The following is a 23,297-nucleotide window of genomic DNA, read 5'->3' as shown; positions in this document are numbered from 1 at the left end:
ATTGGTGTGATTTGGGTCTTAAATAGGTGCTATGCATGTCCAGAGGGAGTTGTATAGGTGTTTCTCTGAGTTAGGGTCCATAAGTACAAGTCCATAAGCTGGGGCCCAATATCCAGACAGGACCAGTATCCGGACCTGCCTATGGCCCTATTACGTCAGATATTGGAGGGATTACTGTGTATATATATATATAATTTTTTTTTCATTCATTCATTCATTGCCAGACGCCATGTATCCCGAACAGGGTGGCCAAGGGCTCAGAGTTAATTGTTTTGCAGAGAAGGGCACTAATCCTCCACCAACCCCACTTGACACGTAGGGAGAACGTTATGCCAACAGCGTCTGGTGTTCCCAGGCGGTCACCCATCCAAGTAATAACCAGACCCAACGTTGCTTATATATTTTAATCAAGAAAAATAAAATCTGAAGGTTTACTGAAGTTTTCTATAACTCTGTGCTGGCATTTATTTATTCAGACAGTTAAGCATTCAGTTAGCAGATTTTGGAGAATGGTGCCATTAGAAACTGCTACATTGTATGACAGAAAAAATATTTTTACATTTGTGTAACTAAGTACTGCATTCTACATCTGAAATAATGAGCCATAAATTAAAAACCAAAGCCATAAGACTAGGTAGGCCTATGTTTGGTCACTTAAGGCCATGTCATAATAATATCTGCTTCAGATTTTTCTGTGTGGTAATATAATCAGCTCTGGAATATGCTGTCTTCACTACCACTAGCAACTCAGCCTTAACCAGTAGTGTGCAGACAGGACTTGAACAGGTATGTATCTGGATTCTGGGTGGTGGCTTTTAGCCTCAACCATCAGTGGATAGACAGGACAGGAAGTTAACAGTGTTCAGTATACTGCTTTTGAAATATTAGAAAAATCAAATAAATAAATAAAAATCAAATAAATTGAATAAAAAAAATATATATATATATAGATCATTGATTTTTTTAAAATAAAAAACATCACCAACCCTGACCAAGATTATCCAAGCCTAACCTAACCTTAATTAACCCACCCCAATTTTAACTCACGTCACGAGTTCCCTAGAGACTTCATGAAATCACTGGTAACAGAAATTCCCAGTAACATATATACAGTGTAACAGGAAAGTACATGGTAAGATAATTACTGACAGAGTTAGGGAAATAACAGAGGAATTGGCTGGAGAAGAACAGGGAGGTTTTAAGAAGGGAAGAGGTTGTGTAGATCAGATATTCATCCTTCGGTCTTTAGTGGAAAGTTTCTACAGAAAACAAAGAAGTTGTATGTAGTCTCCCATGGATTTAGAGAAAGCTTATGACTGGGTGGACAGACAATGAATGTGGAAAATATTAGGAATATATAATGTAACTGTGAAGTTATGAAATGCTGTGAAGAGAACGTATGAGGATGTTAAGGCTGCAGTGCATGCAAATAGTGAACTGAGAGAATTTTTCTATCTGAATGTTGGATTGAAACAGGGGATGTGTCATATCTCCATGGCTGTTCAATCTGTATATGGATGAGGTTATAAAAGGAGATACAAGACAGGGAAGTGGATGTTGGAGCGGCCGTAATGAGAGACGTCAGCATTTGGAACTTCCTATTCTGCTGTTTGAAGATGATACTGTATTAAGTGAATCGAAGGGGAACTGCAATGCTTGGTGAATGAGTTAGGGAGTGTGTGTAAGAAATGGAATCTAAATGTGAATGTAGGGAAGATTCAAGTGTGGTTTTCCAAATGTAGCAGTGTGGCTGAAGGATGAGGAAATGGAAAATAAGAGTGCATTTAAGTGCTTGGGTAGAGTGATAAGTAAGGATGGATATTTGGAGGATGAAGTGCTTGAAAGGGTACAACATAGAAGAGAGGTTGCTGGTTCTTTGAAAGCAGTGATAAGAAATAGGGAAGTTAGCATGGAAGGAAAAAAAGTCACTGCATGATAGTATTGTGCTACCAACTTAACATATGGAGGTGAAGCTTTGGACCTTGTTGGAATGCACAAGTCAAGAGTAAGAGCAGTGGAAATGAGTTATTTGAGTGAAGCATGTGGGGTTGCATGGGAAGGCAGACCAACAAATGAGGAAGTGAAGGAGCATTGTGGTGTGGATGTGACAGAAAGCGTTGGGAGAAATACATTGAAGTGGTTTGGCCATGTGGAAAAGATGGAGAGCAAGAGACTAATGAGGAGAGTGTATGTTGAGTGAGGTGGAAGGGGGGAGAGGGAGGGGAGGCTGAGGATGAGCTGGAGGGATGGAGTGAAGATGTATATGAGAGAGGGGTGTGTGAGCTGGGGGAAGGGCAGTGAAATGGTGGGGTACAGGGCAGCATGGAGGCAATTTGTTTGTGGCAACTCCTTACAGAACTGAGGCTTCTAGCAATAGGCAGATTGACAGATAGATATAGTCTGAGGGAAGAGCTCAATACAGCAAACTCACAATTATCCAGCGTAATTCAGCCAATCCCCAAGCCAGATACTGCATACGTACCCCCAATTGGTTATCCATTCAGTGCAATGCCGGATTAAGTATCACTATCCAAAAACTTTCCTACAATACTATCCATGAGTAAAAGATTAAAATCACACATAAAATATAACACAGTACTGATACAGTACAAGTAGTACAGTAATAGAGTACATAATATAATAAAAATCATACTGTACTCACCCAGTGTTGGCATTGATGGAAGGTAGATACACACTACAGCAATAAGTGAGGAATGGGAGGCCATAGACTAAACTGCAACACTAGGGTTTAGCCACTGCAAGGGAGAGACCAGAGCGCACGGATATGTCCTCACTGTGAGGTGTCCGAGAGAGAGAGAGAGAGAGAGAGAGAGGAGACCAATGGTAAGGTTAGGCATACCAGGTGAGCCACTCCCATTACACATTGTGATTGGCTGGCGTTTATGAGGTCTGCCCGCGTGCCAACTGGGTCCTGTGTCTGAGCCGAATGATACACCTCACTGACAGAAAGTGCATAGTACCCCCAACTGCTTCCTGTTTCTGAGCCGGATACTATTTTAACAGAGCCAGAAAAAAAAAAAAAAGTGTCAGATAATGACGACGGATTATTGAAAGTTTACTGTATACCCATCTGTGTCTGTGGAATTTGTTAATTTTCAAAACTATCAGTGACAAGCCAAATGGTTTCCTGTACACCAGGAAACTATTCACTATGCTGGGTGGTAACCATATGACCAAATTTTGGCACCTGGTGGTTTAGTGGGTAATTACGGCACTCCAATCAGATTGAGCCGGTGAAGCTTTATATCCAAGGGGTGGTTGGGGTTTAATGCTCATGTAATGCCACCCAGGGATGAGTGTGGCTGGTCACTCTCATCTTAAATGTAAGGACCAACTTGCCTAGCCCCGGGCTCCTACGCTCCTCATGGGGCAATGTAGGACTGGATGATGGATGGATGGATCAAAACTATCACACACTGGTGGCATGATAATTTCTTTGGTGTACAGTACTCATATGCTGACAACATACCTTAACCCCACAATCTTCTGGGAAATATTCATCTAGGGCACTATTGACATAGCCAGCCAGTTCTTCCAGGTTGTTGGTGCTGGTGCTGGTGCCAGGGAAGCCCCCACCAATATCCAGCAAGTACGGGTTGAATCCCAGGGCCTGCGCCTCTTCAAACACCTGTGGGTTTGAAACAAAAGAAAAAAAATAATTGTAATACTGCAGCATATGATTAATTCTGTCCCCCCAACTTTGCTGCTCTCGTCCCACAAATCCACCACTACACTCATCACTATCAGTAATCACGAACACAGGTACTCCCCTTCACATCACACATAACAATGTACATGTGCCACACCCATCCACCACCAAAACTCTTGGAATGACATGTGACATGGGATTCACCATTAAGGACCATGTACAACATATCATGAGGCAGTGAACCCCGAGACTCAATGCACTCACAGCAACTACAAGGCCAGATTTTAGGCAACAAAAAGAAACACCCTCAGTACTCTACAAACAATTCACAAGACCAGTGATGTCCCCTGTCCCCAGAGCATGGGCTCTCATCCTATCTAATACTCACCACAAAACCTTGCAAACCATACAGAACAATACCCTATGCATCACCAATGGCTGCACCAGAACCACTCCCACAGCTCACACTCTGAAACTGAAGTCCTCCCTGTCACAGACTACACTGTTATAAGAGGCACACCATTCTATGCAGCATTCAGTGCCAATGCACTACACCCCCATCATTCCATGACAGACAGACACAACATACCGAAGCACATAAAACAATAACCACACAAATATCATCAAACCCTTTACAACAACATCCCACCTCTAGAAAATCCAACACTAGCAATGAAAAAACACCTACATACTCATTCACATGCAGGGCAATACAACATCTCAATTAGCAGTGTTACAAGCCCCCTATGGATCTTCACCCAACACAGAACTCCTTAAACAGAGATAATGGGAAGCAACTGAAGGATATGTGTCAGGAATGGAGGTTGTCCATTTGTAACTCATATTTCAAACACAAAGATATACATGGCATAGAAGGAATCATGCTGAAAGGAGCCTGATTGATTATGTGATCATGGAGAGATTGATGCTGGGAATGGTTGCTGATACAAGGGCCGTGAGAGGACGATGTGGAGGTCTGCCTGATCATATGATTGTGGTATGCAATATCAAGCTGAGATGAGTGAGGTGGACCAGGAGAAAGAGGAGCAGTCAGGGAAAGACTGAAAGTCGAGAAGCTGAGGATCAAAGAAATGGCAGATGAATACAGGATCAAAGTACAGGAGGTAGTTAGAATCAGTGAATTGGGATGAAATGGATCTGGACAGCCTGTGGAATGCATCTAGGGATTTCTTAGGAATGCTAAAGCAGTGTGAGGTGTGGCAAGAGTAACAACAAAGAAAGATACGGCATGGTGGGATGAACAGGTTAAGAGAACAGTGGAGGAAAAGAGGAAGAAGTGGCTAATGTGGTTACAGAACAGGGGTTAAATTGAAATAAGAACTGAATAGATTGAGAGCAAGATGCACATAAAGAGACTGGTAAAGAGGAAAAAGAAGGCAGTAAATGATGATCTAGGAAGAAAAATTAATGCAAATTACTCTGAAAACAGGAAGTTATTCTGGAAAGAGGTGTGCAACTTTAAAAGTGACAACGGAAAGAAATGTGAACGTGTGAAGGATGTAAGTGGTATATTACTAACACATGGCATTGACGTAAGGACCAGAAGGAAAGAATATTTTGAAAGCCTGATGAATGGAAAAAGAGAGAGCAGAGAAACTGTAAACCTCCCTGGTTTTGGGGGTGTGCAGAAAAGGAATCCAGTGCCAGGAAACATGACACTCACACTATGCCTTGAAATGTAGAAAACAGTAAAGTGATGGTTATTGAAAGAGAAGGTGACTCCCAGTGTGATGTTACAGTGAAAGGAGAAAAACTAGAATTGGTGAGAGACTACAAATACCTGGGTACAGCGATAGAAAAAGAGTGCAAAAGAAGTGGAAAGTACAGTGACACAAGGATGAAAAGTAGCTGGTGCAATGAAGGCCTTGACAAGAAACAGACGCTTGAGTGTTTCAAGTGCACAAGTCTTACATGATGGAGTATTAGTGCCAACTATAACATATGGATGTGAGACTACGGAGTGGCATGAAAATGAAAAGTCAGGAGTGAGAACAATGGAGATGGGACTGCTGAGGAATGTATGTGGAGTACAGAGAGTGGACAGGATACAAAATAATGTGATTTGTGAATGATGTGGAGTGAGGAATGCTGAGGACACCAGAATCGAAGACAATTCCTTAAAGTGTTCTCTCCATCTGCTCACTTTTTCTCCCTTCTCCACTAGTAATCTACCATTTTTATTTTTCACTCCCCTGTTAACTTCACTTCCACCCTGTCTTACTCTTTTCACCTCTTTCCAGAACATTTTCTTAAAGTCCCTCCACTTTACACTCAAATTCCTTTCAAATTCCTCATCCACTCTCCTCTTACTCTCTCTTACTAATCTTTTCACCTCTCTCTTTCTACATATAACTCTCTCTTCCGCCTCTCAACTTCTTCCACACCCCTATTTCTCATCCATTCATTGTATGCTTTCTTCTTCTGTGCCACAGCCTGTCTCACCTCTTCAGTCCACCACGCTGTTCCTTGCACCCCCCTCAGTCTTCTCTTCCTTCCACACACCACATCACATGCTGCACAAATTTCTTCTGTAAATATCCTACACACACCTTCCACGTCTCCCATCTGCTCCAATTCATATTTGCCCAATCATTCCTCCACTTCTCTCTTATACTCTGCCTTTTTCTTATCCTCTTGCAACCTTTCCACCCTCCTTGCAACTACTCCTTCCTCTCGTCTTTCCCTTCTTCTATTCCTCCATCTTACTTGAATCCTAATTCTGGCCACCACCAAAGTAGTGGTCAGAAAGTCCACTCCCCCAACCTCTATAAGCTCTTGCATCCATTACACATCTTCGCATCCTTTCATCCACACACACATAATCAATCATTGCCTTCCTTTCATTCAGTTCACCACCCACCCTTCTCATCACTCGCCATGTATACCTGTGGATCATTTTATGCCTGAAGAGGGTATTGGCTATCACCAACCCCCTTCCAGCACAATGTCCACTAATGCACTCCCATTCTCATCTATCTCAGCAGGCACACCCCACTCACCAACTATTCCATCCACCTTCACATTCCCAACTTTACCATTCATATCACCGATCAAAAACACTCTCTCATTCCTTCCAAACTTTTCCATGCACACTTCTACATTTGTCCAGAACTCTTCTCTCACTCTTCTAGCACGATCTTGCATTGGCGCATACACACACACAATCGCCCACATTTGCATTCCAACTTTCAACTTTACCCACACAATTCTTGACCCAACTGATCCATACTGTCTTATGCTCTTCTTCCATCTTTTACTCACAACTATACATACTCCTTCCTTTGCCCTCTCATTCTCACCTACTCCTGCACATATACCCCATCCATACTCCCATTCTCTCACACTTTCTCCTCTCCATTTTGTTTCAGTTATTCCACATACATCCACTTTCGCACCCTCAAGCACCTGGACAATCTCTCTTTCACCTCATCATTCGCAAAAAAAAAAAAAAGAAAAAAAAAAAAAAAAAAAAAAACTGCCTTATACACTACTCTATGTACAGTACCCCTCCTAATTTTGGCAGTCTCAGTCATTCTGCCATATTGAGACATCAAAACACACATAGGATTATCCATATTAATGCTAAACATCCAGAAAACAATGCATAAACAACAAAAATCCACACAAAAACACACAAACAAAAACTGACGACGGTTTGAAAATCTGTTGTCTGTGATGAGTGATTGCTCCCGGGGCTCAAGAAAAAATTCCACGGCCAAATATGCTACCGGAAATTGGTTAATATTGGTATAATTGGTATACCATCATCTTTGCTGGTGTTTATACTACAGTAGAGACTTCATACAACACATGACAGGTTATGCAGAACCTCATGCAAAATCAAAGTCGTGCTAAAACATAACATATATTTACATGTAAAATAGGGGGTTAGGTTCTAAGAGAATTATATTTTTCATTAAAAATATATTATACATAGATTATTACAAATATGTCTGCCTTAAGACACCCAAGACAGTGAGTTTTGATACAATCTCACCAGCTGGGCACACCAGTGCATACTGCATTCTAACCTAACCTAACCAATTAGTTTTGCCCTCTACTACTCCCCATAAAAATTTTAATCACCAAGGATTGCCACTAAGCCTCTTGAAAGTCCTCATTACCAATCAAGCAAAAACTTTTTACCTAAACAACACATGAATAATGACACCCCAGCATCATGCATATTTCGCAAAGAATCACGTTTGGGGAGGGGGGGGGGGAAAGCAGTGTGAAACTGTTTTTGAAAGCCATTGGAAAAAAAAAAAAAAAAAAAAAAAAAAAAAAAAAAAAGCTATAAAGAAGTCATCAGCATAGGGTGATTGTGTATTTCTGACTTCTCAGATGCACACGAATGCAGTAATCATGAATAATAAGTAAGTTATCCAAGCAATATAATTTGTATGACAGTAAAATTCACAAGAACTGAGCTCACACAATTATCTTACTTAACTATGTATGTCAACATTTAGTGTCTTCACATATCGTAAGATCCGAAATTTCTCGACCAAAGATCGTCAGTTCATAACAAACATCGAGCACAAAGCCTTCCCCCCCCCCACACACACACACTCATTGCACTAAAGGCGAAACATGAATTCTACTGTTCCTTCATCATTAACTTTTTTTTCTAACAAATAAAACTTCTCACCATCTTTGCAGAAGCAATGGCGCGGTAGAAGACAGGAGGCTCTCGGCACCCAGAACCAACATGGAAGGATATCCCGATGACATTCAGGTCTAAGTCTCTAGCAGTGACAAGCAGGGCATGTGCATCCGCTGGCATTACCCCAAATTTTATACCCAGTGGACACTGGACATCCTCAGCATCACATCGGATACGCAACACCAGCCTGTAGGGGAAACCAGCCGGGAATGTTTTGCTCTGTCTCCAGTCATTCATTTGTCGTACCATACCACTCATTAGCTCATTCACTCTTCAACATCAATCTCCAACCCATTTTTTGAATCTATGTCCCCTGTGAGAATAAAGGCATGTTCTGGGCCTCATTACTTCTTACTGATGTGGACAATGGGATATGAGAATGACATGGAAGAATGTGTACAACTGAAACTCATGAAGTTATACTGGTTTGTCTGGAAACTGGAGAGCCATGATTAAGTGATTTTAGATAGGGGAATCTGCGGGACACTTAACCCAGCCAAAACCCCAGTTATATGGTTACCACCCAGCACAGTAAATGGTTTCCCGGGTACAGGAAACCATTTGGCTTGTCACTCAGTGTAGAGACCATAAGGCATCCCTACAGTGAATGAATGGATGACGGGTGCCCCCATCTATCAATTCTGTCTCTTATCCCTGAGGTCACACTCTACGACCTCGTCCCAGGTAATTTTCGGTCTGCCTCTTGCAACCCTACCCCCAGCTTTCACACCTCTCACTTTCTGCACCCAATTATCATCCCCATCCTCTCCACATGCCCAGACCACCTCAATCTACCTCTCATCACAACAATACACTCCAGTCCCATCCTTCCACTTAACTCTTCCCTCCAGCCCTTGCATTCAAGGACCTTGGGTCTCTCTCCCCCTATTTACTCTGTGTGTGTGTGTGTGTGTGTGTGTGTGTGTGTGTGTGTGTGTGCACTAACATGCCCACTTACTTTGCCTGTGGATAGTAGGCCTTGATCTTGTGCAGTTCTGTCTCGTTGTCAAAAGTCATCAGTGGCACATTGACCTTGGCTGCATAGCGGAGGTGAGAAGCTGGCTTGCAAGGGTGAGCATAAATGATGCGAGATGAATCAACACCAAGCTGCAGTATCTTCTGAATTTCAACCTATGGTATCAGAAAAAATAAATAAATATTTTGTTATAGGGAGTATGCTGTAGCACCAGCCGATCAGGGTGGTACTCCCAAGGGGAATGGGAATGTTGGTGATAGGGAGAGCTGGAGCTCCTGTTTCACTAGCTACCAGAATATCTGACCATCCCCATATGCTGACCTTTTCAGTGTGACACTAACATGGAGAGTACACCAGCATACTCTCCAAAACACTCTAACTTTCTCCTGCCCTAACCTACATGCACGATACATATCACACAAAGTACCCCACTTCATCACAAAGGCTGATGCTAGCAACGGTATGCAGCCAGAAAACTTTGCCCCTGCTACCTAGTGGTGGACCTACTGAGGGGAGGCATGATAAGGGCTCTGCAAGCATAGATTTGGGGGCCAGGATGGGATGGGGCTCAGGCCTGTGCTAGAGGGTGCAGAGCATTGCAGTTCCCAGGCTGCTGCTTCTGCCCAATAGAGAGGGGCCAGAGTACAAAGGAGTACAAAGGAAAGCAAACAGCAACAGACCTTATGGTCCTTTCGAGGCTGTTTGGTACAGAGTAGACTATGACTACAAGATCTAACTCTACATGCTGAAGGATAAGGATAGTAAAGCAAGAAGGCTCCCCCTGCCTCCAAACCCTCCAGCCAAAACTGGCAAGAAAAAGTGAGAAAAACCACCACGCAGCATGGAAAACCTATCTATCTATCTATATACCTAGGCTGCTTCCCCCAGGGAAAGGGAGGTAGCCGAGACAGGGCAACACACTCCCCATTTACTCATCCATTCAAACACATTCATTCGCATCTTAGCCCCAAAGGGGAGAACGGACAGATCCTCACCGCACCACACCGCACAAGGGTCAACTGCGCAATGCAATCAGTGACATCCGCAGCAGGGCCCGACAGCAGAACTGGTTTACCCCTGCCACATCATAACAGACTCATCCCCTTACCCGCACCTGACCTGAAATAGCTGATCAGACCAAATGCGGGAGAATATCCCCTCAGGGCTGCGTCATCATTTATTCATTCACAATTTCTCTCCATTTATTTCTGTCACGCACAGCCACTCTTCCTTGCTCAACAGACATCCCTCTCGCATCCAGCGCTCTCTTCACACTGTCCATCCATCCTATTCGTGGTCTTCCTCTCAGCCTTACACCTCTCACATCAGATCTAGTTATCTTTTTCACCAATCGCTCATTATCCATTCTCTCCATATGCCCAAACCATTGCAACACCCTCTGCTCAACTCTACCAGCCATCTCCCGAACAACTCCAGTTCTCCTTCGCACTTCATCATTCCTCACTCGATCCATACGCGTCACTCCACACATACTCCTCAGACACCTCATCTTCATTACATTCAAACTTTTCCTCTCTGCTACACCCATATTCCATGTTTCAGCCCTTTATAATGCAGTCGGTACCACAACACCCTCATACAACCTTCTCTTTACATCCATTCTAAGCGAACGACATCAAAACACTTTTTTCATTCCTCCCAGCACCTTTCCTACTTCATTTATTCTAAATTTCACTTGCATCTATTCTTCCATCCACAGCAACATGTGACCCTATATATTTAAAACACTCTACCTCCTCAAGCAACTCGCCATTCAAAACTATATTCATCCCCCTACCATCTACCAACCTCGTACACTTCATCACTTTACTCTTATTCTCATTTACTTTCAATTTCCTCTTTTCACACACTCTTCCAAACTCCTCTACCAACTGTCTCAATCTCTCCTCTGAATCAGCCACCAGTGCAGTATCATCTGCAAACAGCAGCTGCTTCAGATTCCACTCTCCACCATCAACAATCACCAGACTCAGACCTCCACCCAAAACTCTTTCATTCACCTCCCTTACAACACCATCCATGTAAATATTAAACAACCAAGGCGACATCACACATCCCTGTCGCAGTCCCACTCTCACAGGAAACCAATCACTCACAGCATTTCCCACTCTTACACACGCTCTACTATTTACATAAAAACTTTTCACCCTTTTTAGTAATCTACCATCAAGTCCATACAATCTTAAAACAGTCCACAAAGCCTCCCTATCAATTCTATCATACGCTTTCTCTAAATCCATAAATACCCAAAACACATCCTTGCCTTTCGCTAAATACTTTTCACACACTTGTCTCACTGCAAACACCTGATCCACGCATCCCCTCCCTCTCCTAAAGCCACACTGCTCATCACCAATCACTCCCTCTGTACCCTCTCTAACTCTCATAATTAACACTCTACCATACACCTTACCTACAACACTCAACAGACTTATACCCCTAAAGCTAGTACATTCATACTTATCACCCTTGCCTTTATACAACGGGACCACACAAGCACTTGCCCAGTCAATTGGCACCATACCTTTCACAAAGCACACATTCAACAATCTTACTAACCAGTCAACAATAGTCACTCCACCACCCTTCAGGCATTCCACAGCACACCCATCCATACCTGCAGCTTTCCCTGTTTTCATCTCCTTTACTGCCTTCTCCACTTCCTCCTTCGTGATCAAAGAATCATTCAACTCTCCCAACACATTTATTCCTTGCACCCTTCCATCCGCCACAATCTCAGCCACCCTTTCCTCCTCTACATTTAACAATCTTTCAAAATACTCTGCCCATCTCTTCCTTACTGCATCCATCTCAATTAACATCCTTCCATCCTCTGCTTTTACTCATTCTTCCTTCCCAGACTCTCCCTTTCGCACCCTTTTCACCTCCTTCCAGAACATTTTGAAAATTCTCTGTCAGCCGCCTACCCCACCTCTCATCTGCTCCTACTTTAGCATCACGCACAGCCCTTCTCGCCCTATTCCTCTTTTCCTTATACCTCTCATATGACATCTCATCCTTCCTCTGCAGCCACACTTCATATGCACGTCTCTTCTCAGCCACAGCCATACTTAATTCCTCGCATCACTATTCACTTCCTTTTCTTACACCACCACCCACACGTTTCACACCACACACCTCTTCTGCATGCCCCACCACAGCACTCTTAAATAACTGCCATTCCTCCTCCACACTGCCATTTTTCCAATCTTTCACTCCGTTCCACTCATCTTTCAATTTCTCCTGATACTCTATCTTTTTCTCTCTTTTATCCAACTCACGCACTTTCAACACCTCCCTGCCACACCTAACCCTCCTAGTTCTCACCCATCTCTTACCTACTGTTAACTTTCCCTCCACCAGGTAGTGGTCAGATGTACCTCCACCCTCCCCTCTCAGAACTCTCACATCCAACAATCTTCCTATTACATTCCTAGACACAACCACATAGTCCATCAAAGCTCTATGGAAAAACTGACATGCAAATTTCATAGGAAAGACTGAAAAGGAAAACTACATTCCATAATACATTATCTATAAGCTACCAGTATGAATAACCTGAAAGAGAAAATAGTAAAGTACAATGAGTAATCGAATAAATAAATAAGTAATGCATGTTGCTGTACAGGTACGTTTGAGTTGACGGGGCATCTGCGGACACAGTGTGGAAATTGCACAGTTCACAGTGTGGCAGCCTTGCCTGGCGCTATTAAGGTAGGCAGCAGTCAATCAGGTTCTAGCTCCATTCATTCCACTGAGATTAGGAACTTTCCCATGTAGGACAAGCAAACAAGTCACCTCCTGAAGCAGTGACCCCTGGTACATTAAAAAAATGCCGATGATGGCCACGTAACTAACAGGGACCCTCAGTGATCCACAGCCCATCACAGGTTGAAAGTATGAGTAGTGACCGTTAACTCAGGGCCATCTGTGCATATACTATATTTGCATTTAATACATTGATCTAGGCTCTAAAAAACTAAAATAAAATAAAACAGAAAATTATACATACACAAGTGCTTTATTCAGGAGTAAACATATTAAGCTGGGGGTTGGATGCCAAATACTTATCCAGGCGACCTTTAAAGGTTTGTACTGTATAACAATCTATTACGCTGGAGGGCAGTTTATTCCATCAGTGGGTGTATATTGTGGGGCAATTACAGTGCCAAGGCACACTTGGAGGGTCTTCTCATAGTTGTCCTGGCTGGATGCCCCAAGGCCACTGCCACAGCCACTGATCATGGCTGGTGGGCTATGGGTCCCAGGTCCCATGCCTAGATTTGAGACTGTGCAGGTGGGTGGGGCCTGTGGTCAGTGTCTCCTCGTTATTTTTACTGATTATGATAAAAAAGGGAAAAAAATCGAAGCAAGCCTGAGGAAACTAAATCAGCCAAGGGGATCAGAGAGGCATCATGGAATGTGGGTAGTTTGAGAGGCTGTGCAGGGGAAGTGGTTGAGGCATTCAGGAGGAGGTGGGTGGTGGATGTTGGATGTGTGCAGGGGGTTAGTTACAGGGGTGGATCAGCCAGATTGATAGCAGGGAGGAACTGTCATTATAAGACATTTCGGCAGGGTAGGGCAGATGGATATGGTGGTGTGGGTGTGTTAGTTAACTCGCCGCATGCCAGTGCCGTTTTAAAATGGTCTAACAAAAATCTGTAGTCAGTGCCAGTGCCGTTTTAAAACAGTTTAAATTTAAAACATTCACTGTGACCACATTTTTCAAGGTTTGCGGGTAAAAATAGGCAGGCATGTATGCTAACTATTCCTCATCATGTCCCAGGCAGTCAAGGCCATACACTCACTCACTCCCCCCCTCACACTCGCTCTGCCTCACTCTGCCTGTGTGCCTCACCCAGTTCTGTACATAATGAAGGAATGTTGTAAATATTTTCACATAAGTGAAGGGACTATACATGGTAAAATCAAGTTGTAAATATTTTCTTGTAAGTGTAAGAACTGTACATAGTGATGTCAAGCTGCAAACACCTTCTTGTAAGTGCCAGGACTGTTCATAGTGAAGTCAGGTTGTACCTATCTTCAAGTAAGTATACGACAATGCATTTACTTTGAGACAGACATGCAAATTGTGACAGAAGTTGAAGTAATAAGTAATCAGAGAAGTGTACTGAACATTGTTATACCTTCCCAACATAAATACCTGAGTCTAACTTACACAGAGAATGGCTTTCTCTCACCTATGTGGCGAGTGTGAGAGAAAGGGAATACCTGTATACGAGTATGCAGGACTCAATAAAACCCATTACTGAGCTTTGGTGAGTATTTTAATGGTGAAATTCGTTGTTTTCACATCAAAATCTATCCTTTTGGCAAAAAAAAAAGTAAAAAAATGGTCGGCACGGGGGTGACCAATGGGGCTAAAAATATCTGGCACGTGGCAGGTTAAGGAGAAATGGGTGGAATATGTTATAAATGTACTGAGACAGTGAAAGAATTATAATAGTGAAAATTTTGCTCAGCAGGGTTGTATTTTCATTTGTATCAGTGCCAGCTCCACAGGCTGGATTTATTTATTTATTAAAAAAAAAAAAAAAAAAAAAAAATCTGGTATGACATAATATGTGTGGTATGTGGTAGTTTAAGGAGGCGACTTAATGGTCATGTAAGTGAAGCAGCTCAAGGATATGAAGGGGTACATGGGGGATGGACATATTATTTTGTTAGTATCTACCTGCAACTCAAGCTAATTCATACAAAAGTATTCACCATCTATCATAACTATTAAAACTTTACCATGAAATAACTTATAAAATCACTGCCAATTCCATTTTCCCAAATCAGTTCTCAAATTAAACAACTGCAGAAACAAGAACTATTGTGAAAAAGTAAGTACTGTACAGGCAACCCCGATTTTGCGGGGGTTAAGGGACACAGACCCTCGTAAATTTAGAATTCCCGCTTAATTTTGACGCACCCCCCCAAAATGCCCCTATGGCAGCCTATAGCCCCTGTAAGCCCTTAGAAACCATCAGAGGAGCCTAAAACCAGCTTAAAACAGCACAAATATATACTGTACTGTACTACTGCACAGTACAGTATACACTTTACTTCAATAAGAAATAACATGTACATGAGTATGATTTTTTTTTTTTTTTTTTTTTTTTAATAACAGAATGGAGGAAAGAAAAACAAATGGGTAAAAAAAAAATAATCCATACACCAGATTACTGGTGTCCTCTGTTCATAAAATATCTGTAACAGTTAGACTTGAACAGTTGTGGGTTGAAATTTGTAGGAAGACAACTCTGGGGAAGCGAGTTCCAGAGAGATGCAGTTCGGGGAATGAAAGAATTCTGATAGGCAGAAGTTCTGCAATATGGTTGAGTGACATTCCAGTCATGAGCGCTACCAGATGCCCGTGTAGCACAAGGGAAGGCATGGAGAGGTGGCACCATGGACGCAACTTCGTCTGAGCATTTGCCAAAAAAATATCTGTAAAATAATGCAAGGGAGGCAACATTCCTTCTTACTTGCAGGGGAGGTAGTTTATATGTAATGGCAGGGTTGTTAATGATTCTAACAGCTTTATTCTGAATTTTGTCTAGTTGTCTTAATGCAACCTCTCCACAACCATCCCACAAGGGTGAGCAATATTCAAGCTGAGAGCGCACATGGCTCTTATAAATTATAGCTAACTGCTCATCGGCGAAGAAGTTACGGACTCTGTACAATAATCCAAGTTTCTTTGAGGCGGTTTTAGCAAGTGATCTGACATCAGAGGTCCAGCTGAGGGCACTGTTAAGTGAGACACCAAGAATTTCAATACTTTTGGAGATGGGAATATTAGTAGCACTGAAGGTAATGTACGAATCTAGCAATATCTGTCTATTAGTAAACTGTATATATTTAGTTTTACTAGCATTAAAAGAGACAAGGTTATTTTGTCCCCATTCACTGACTGTAGATAGATCTTGATTTATGGAGATGGCTGTACTGAGTTGAGAGGTAGAGATATTAGACTTTGTAAATGGATGTCTGAGTGTGAATGAACTATGTAGTGTTGAGTCATCTGCATATGAGTGAATGGGATTGTGGGTGACAGATAAGAGATCATTAATATGAACCAGAAATAGGGTTGGCGCCAGAACTGATCCCTGCGGCACGCCGGCGTTAATTGAGTGGAAATTCGAATATACATCATCTACTTTTACTCTTATTTTCCTGTCGCTAAGATAAGAAGAAATCAAAGGAACAAAAGACGTTAGTCCATAGCAAGGGAGTTTGGATAGCAGGGAACGGTGCCATACTCTGTCGAAAGCTTTAGAGATATCAAGAGCTACTGCATGAGTTTCTCCAAAAAGATCAATTGATTGATGGATGGTATGAGTTAAGAGATTGAGTATGTCAATGGTGGATCTTTCGTGGCGAAAACCGTATTGTCTATCACTAATTAAGTTGTTGGATTCAAGATGTTTAACAATATGCTTATTAATTAAAGTTTCAAATACCTTACCAAGAGAAGATGTGACAGCTATTGGTCTATAATCAGAGGGGTCAGACAAACTTCCTTTCTTCGGAACTGGGTGGATATTGGCTTCTTTCCATGAATTTGGTAATAAAGAAGTACGTATGCATAGTCTAAATAATTTAGCTAGGACAGAGGCAAGTTCAGGTTAACACTTTTTCAAAACAATTGGTGGAATTCCATCTGGGCCTGGAGCTTTGTTGGTAGGTAAATTGTCTAGGATGGATTTTACGTATCTTGTCTGTATTTTAAGTGGGGCAATTTCGGGAGAATCAAGTTCCAGTACTGAGACATTCTGGCTGGTATCATCTATGGTGGAGTTTCTGGCAAAGGTACTAGCAAAGATATCTGCTTTCCCACGTGGGTCATTTGTAATATTGCCGTCTGAAGATTTTAGTGGGGGAATGGAAGATGACTTGTTAATGTTATTATTGAAAGAATTAAGAGTTGACCAGAATATTCTATTGTCATTAGGGTTGTTAAGTAGTTTTGATGCTTGCTTTTGAAGAAAGTTTGATTTAGATAGATTTAATACAGCTTTTGCATGATTTCTAGCAATTTTAAATTGAGAGAGTGATTCAGATGTTTTTGATTTTAAGTAAGAGTTATATCCATCCATTCATCCATCATCCAATCCTAAGTTGCCCCATCAAGAGCGGAGGAGCCCAGGGATAGGTAAGTTCGTCCTGACATTCAAGGTGAAAGTGAAAATATTATAAGAATTATGGCTAATTTTGTTGTTGCTGTCTGCCACTGACACTGCAGCACTGTGCACAGACCTAAGAAACCATGTCTGGGACCAGAAAAAGCCATAAAATATCACAAATATATACTGAAGTACTGTATAAAAACTTTAATAACAAATAAGCAATTAACAGGTCTGGCTAAAATAAGTTAGGGCAAATTATTTTTCATTCATCTATCCATCATCCAATCCTATGTTGCCCCATGAGGAACGCAGAAGCCCAAGGCTAGGCAAAGTGATCCAGACATTTAACTCACTGAGCTCAGAGACATTTTTTTTTTTCCGTTCTTGCTTTCCTCTGACAATTTTATTCAACTGAGACTTTTCGGAGTGGAGACATTAGGTACAATATAGGATTAATATACCCCTTCGGTGCTACACGATTACCCTGATTTCAATAATATAGTCAAGTAGCAGCAAGATTAAATGTAAAAAGACGTCATCCACAGTCCAAGGGTTAAGATGTGTGAACAGCCTCACTCATCCATGAGTGGTATTACGTGAGCAATAAATCCCAACCACACCTGGATATAAACCTTCACCATCTCAATCCGATTGGAGCACCTTATTTACCCACTAAACCACCAGGCGCCATATTTTGGTGTTATAGTTACCACCCAGTGTAGTAAATGGCTTCCTGGTGTACAAGAAACCAATTGGCTTGTCACTCAGCGTAGAGTCACTCATAGGCATAAACAAGAGGAAAGAATGAAGGAAAGGAAGACAGAAGAGGGAATGTAAGGTCACCTGTAGGCAGAAGGAAGAGGAAGGAATGAAGGAAAGAGAGAGAAAAGGAAGGAAGGAAGAGAAGAAAGGGCAGCCACCCAGAGCAGCACAACATCGAGTGAGTGGATGGTGAACGCCCCACCATATTATTACTGGGGGAAAATCCACAAGCTGGGGCAGTGAATCTGGGGGGCTGCCTGTAATGTAACAATCCAGCCCCAAGAACATGGTGTGTGGTAGCTGTTATGAGACGATTGTGGTGATGGAAGCAACCATGTGTGACTTAAAACCTGATAACATTCTGAAGTTCTGTAAGTTACTGACTGAAGGAGGGTACTGTAATAATCTTTGCAAATGTTCTGAAAGACAATGTGGCATTGGAAACTCAGTATATGACTTTACACAGTAATAAGATTCTGAAGTTCTATGGTGAAAAAAAAAAATACAGTATCTCTTAACCTTGCAACAGCACTTGAGATCATTAGCTGATGATTTTTACTCATTCAACAAAAGTAGATTTGGTGGAAGGCAGCTTTCTCCTAAAACTTGATGTAACTTGGATGAGTACTAGTTATGTGAAATAACTGGAGTGTAACTCAGACAACCACATTCCTGCTGAAGCCTTTTTCTATCTATCTATCTATCTATCTATAGCCCGACGCCCTAATCCCGCAAAGGGTGGCCACAGACAAAACGCCTCCAAGTCACTCTGTCACCCACCATTTGACTACCCTCCCCCCAACTCACCCCCCCCTCCCTCATATACCTCTCAACTCCATCCCTCCACCTCATCCTCGGTCTACCCCTCCCTCTCCCTCCCTCCACCTCACCTACATACACCCTCTTACTCAGTCTTTCGTTCTCCATTCTCTCCACATGTCCAAACCACCTCAGTGTATTTCTTCTAATCTTCTCAACCACATCCACATCTACCCCACAACGTTCCTTCACTTCTTCATTCATCAACCTGTCCCTCCATGTCACTCCACATGCTCCTCTCAAGTAACTCATTTCCACTGCTCTCACTCTTGACTTGTTCCCCTCTTGCAAGGTCCACGCCTCGCTTCCATACGTCAGGGTAGGGATCACAATACTATCATGCAGTGACTTCTTAACTTCCATACTCACCTCCCTATTTCTCATCACTGCTTTCAGTGTACCAACAACCTTCCTTCCCTGCTGTACCCTTTCACGTACTTCATCCCCCAAAGTTCCATCCTTACTCATCACACTACCCAAGTACTTGAATGCACTCACATTCTCCATATCCTCACCATCCAACCTCACTGCACACTCTGTGACTTCATTCCTCTCAAACACCATAACTTTACTTTTGTTTACATTAACTTTCAGCTTCCTCCTCCTACACACAGTCCCAAATTCATTCACCAAACCTTTTTCTCATGATTTTATTTCCTCAAACTACATATTTCTAACATCTCACCTACAGCAGTTGCAATGTGTGTTCAAAGTCAATGATTTTCTTTTTTTTTTTTCTTCTTAAACAGGCAAGATAGATATACAGTACACAGCAAAGATGTTATCCAAAAATACTTTTGGCCCTAAGCCTAGGCCTGCCCCAAACCTGTCTATAAAAGAAAAAATTAAAATCTTTGAAAAGCTAGTCAAATGAAATACACAAGTTTCAAGACTAGTGCTGGGTGGTTATTCAGATTTAGAAAAAGACATCACCGCGAATCGTAATCTATGCTAAACAAAACACTTTCTGAAGTTATTCAAAATCTATTTGCTATAACTCGGACAACCTCATACCTATGGTGGGACTAGTCTACACTGGTGGCTAAGGTGTGGCAGTAACCTGTGTACAGTGTTGCTGTGTTTCCCAAACCCGTAATGTGAAATGGCTGTTATATATGTAAAAGGCATCACAAATAAGATAAACACATATGAATACAATTTTAACATATTATAATATATGAAAGAACAGTAAAATTATTGTGCATAAAATATTTATACGGCAATACAGAAACATGGCATACATATTTTACAGTGTTGCTAAAAAAATGTAGTCACTTTTATTGGCTTTTACCATAGTTCTGGGGTAGGTAATAATGTCACAATTATGATTATAAGATAATCTGCAGGAATATAAGTAAAAATACGCTAATTTCTTAGTAAAAATAATAATACATTAAACCCTCGTGAGTGACAACACTCACACAGACCCAGTCTGACTCGGACAGAGCTTCCTCATGTCAGGCCTGTTGGGGATGCCTCTTTAAAAAAACGCGCCAAGAGTTTTACCTCCTGGGTGGTGTGAAAATAAATTCAAATTTACAATATATACAATATAATGTAAAAGAATACCATAGATGAGAAGAGATAAGAGAGAGAGAGAGGGGGGGGGGAGTATGGAAAACGTGGCAACACTGTACACAGGTTTGCGCCCCACCCTAGCCGCCAGTTTAGACTAGTCCCAACATAGATGAGATGAGTCTTCCCTTCCCCTAATGGTCCTCATTAAAGGAGTTCTATCATTTATATCATTTTCATTTTTAAAAGGCCCCAACATGCTTGCATGCGACAGCCTTGGTCATCTAATGGCAGATCTCCATGCTGATCGATCTCTGGCAGTATTAATCCCTCACACACTATGATGCAATCTGGATCACAAAACTTACCTTTTAAAGATGCACCGTGATGTAAACTACATAACAAAAAATATCTTCTAAACTGGCAAGTGGATTGATTCACAAATAGTAACTTCTGATGCTAAATTTTAACGTGAACTGGAGAAGCTGTGTCACAGAACCAGGGATATATACTGTGAATGAATAAAATTGCTCAAATGCCAGTCAAACATAACCCTGCCGTGAGATCACTGTGTACAGAACAAACTGCTGAGAAAATTATGGCCATGCATGCAAGCATAAAGCATTCCAAAACATAGCAAAATTTGAAAACTGAGAATTTCTCTGATCCCAAGTTTCCCAGATACTGGGTAAAGTAGCTGTTTCAGTCAAATGCTCTCTTCACAATTACAATTATACTCTTCTCTACATTTACTAAATGGATTATTAGAACATAAGATGACAGGATACAGCAGTGGGTCATCTGGCCCTTTCTAAGCAACTCCTACAATAACTCTAAATCAAAATGTCCAATACTAACAAGCTGCACAATACCATCTACATACCTTTGATGAAAAATTATCTCCCATTCAGTATTTATCACCAACTTTCATTTCCATTTCCCTTACTCTTTTGACCTCTCATACCACACCAAATTGGCAGGCTTTAATTTCAGGCATGGCATTATTAATTAAACAACACTAAAGAAAAATATATCCTTCCTCTTCCTTTCCTTTCATATTCCACACAACAAAACTATCATATCACATTACCTGGAAGATTATAACGTAAACCACACACAGCATGAAATCATCATCAACTGTTGTAATACAATTTGAATAACAAACCTTTGATGCACAGTCAAAGCCAGTTCCCAGGGCAGCTAAAATCTCCAGAACAGTTGGATCATCATTGCATTTCACAGCTGTGGGGAAATATTTCTTATCAATATCAGACATAGTGGAACTCCACAGACAAACATATAACAAGCCTAAATATCATCATCATCATCTGGACCTCCTTTCCCACCCTAGGGCAGGGTGAGGAGTAGCAACGTCCAGACAGCCCAAGTCTGCCCAATTCTATGGGCCATGCTTCCATTCACTCATCAGTCACCATGGAATAATGACTCCATCAGAGAGGTTAAGAAAATTTCACCACATTCTGTAACTTCACGTATACCTATCTGACAGAGATAATCCGAATGATGTCACATTAAAAAGGGGTGCATGGTTATGTATTTTTTTCGCACAAAATTCATCCAGCCACCTTGTCTCTCGTCAGTCCCTTAGCCTCACAAGCTTCAATACCTCTCTTCCTCACACACTAAGCCAACATATCCCTCCGCCTTCTTCTTGGTCCACCTCACCTCCTTCATCCTTCAAATTTGCTCAGATATACCTTTTACACCACTCTATTGTCAACCATTCTCTCCACACGATCATATCATCTCAGTACACTCTCGTCAAATCTGGTGTCCACAGATTTCCTCACTCCACATCTTTCACGAATCAGATTATTCCACATCCTAGTCACTCTCTGTACTCCACATACATTCCTCAGCAGTCCCACCTCCACTGCTCTTGACTTTTCATTTTCATGCCACACCACTGTCTCACATCTGTATGTTAAATTTGGCACTAACACTCCTTCATGTAAGCCTCACACAGCTGCAACACTCAAACCTCTTTTATTTATCAGGGCCTTCATAGCACCAAATACTTTCCTTCCTTGTGTCAATCTGCTTTCCACTTCTGCATATTTTCCTGTCTTTTCTATGACAGTACCCAAGTTTTTGAACTCTCTCACCAATTCCAGACTCTCCATTTACTGTAACATCACACTGGGAGTCACCTTCTCTCTCAATAACCATCACTGTTCTCTACATTTACTCTCAAGGCATGACACTCACAGACATTACAAAACTCTACACTAGTCTACCAAGCTCTTGTCCAGTATTTGCAATTACTACTGCATCATCAGCATATAACAAGTTTGAGATATTCCTTGAGATATTCCATCCATCACCATTCATTACCAACACCATCCCTCTCTCCATTACTAATGTCTTTACTTCTCTCATCGCCCCATCGATATATATATATACAGTAACCTCTCAACTAACACAAGTTTAAAAAACGCGTTTTTGTTTTAACACAAGCAAATATTTAAAGAGATATGTTTAACTAACAAGGACTTCTCGATTTAACGTAACTTTACACGTACGAGATGGTTTCAAATTAGCCGCGCACGCCTTGGACAGTCCCGAGCTGATAGACCGTGTGTGGCAGTTTATGCATAAATACAATTTTTTATTTGTCTCTTGCTTAAACTGGTTTTATTCAAACTATAATATTGAAAAATGAAGTTTGGCCCCTTTCTGAGCAATTTG

The 23,297-nt window shown here is 41.6% G+C and overlaps 1 protein-coding gene across 2 annotated transcripts in view; it reads right to left on the bottom strand.

The window, feature by feature from the left end:
• The window catches only part of LOC145394209 (ornithine decarboxylase-like), a 96,814-nt gene that overhangs the window by 24,535 nt on the left and 48,982 nt on the right, over positions 1-23,297 (bottom strand). For both annotated transcript variants that reach the window (XM_080268199.1, XM_080268200.1), the window contains exons 5-8: positions 21,754-21,830; positions 9,316-9,488; positions 8,343-8,544; positions 3,491-3,649 (exon numbers count right to left, since the gene is read on the bottom strand). In XM_080268199.1, the coding sequence (XP_080124325.1) occupies positions 3,491-3,649; positions 8,343-8,544; positions 9,316-9,488; positions 21,754-21,830 (611 nt within the window). The remainder of the gene's footprint in view (positions 1-3,490; positions 3,650-8,342; positions 8,545-9,315; positions 9,489-21,753; positions 21,831-23,297) is intronic.

The sequence above is a fragment of the Coenobita brevimanus genome, chromosome 26 (genome assembly GCF_032717465.1).
Source record: "Coenobita brevimanus isolate Jiangsu-jjx chromosome 26, ASM3271746v2, whole genome shotgun sequence".
Lineage (NCBI taxonomy): Eukaryota > Metazoa > Arthropoda > Malacostraca > Decapoda > Coenobitidae > Coenobita > Coenobita brevimanus.
Note: the sequence above shows the minus strand (reverse complement) of the source record. Positions and strands in the feature narration are given on the sequence as shown.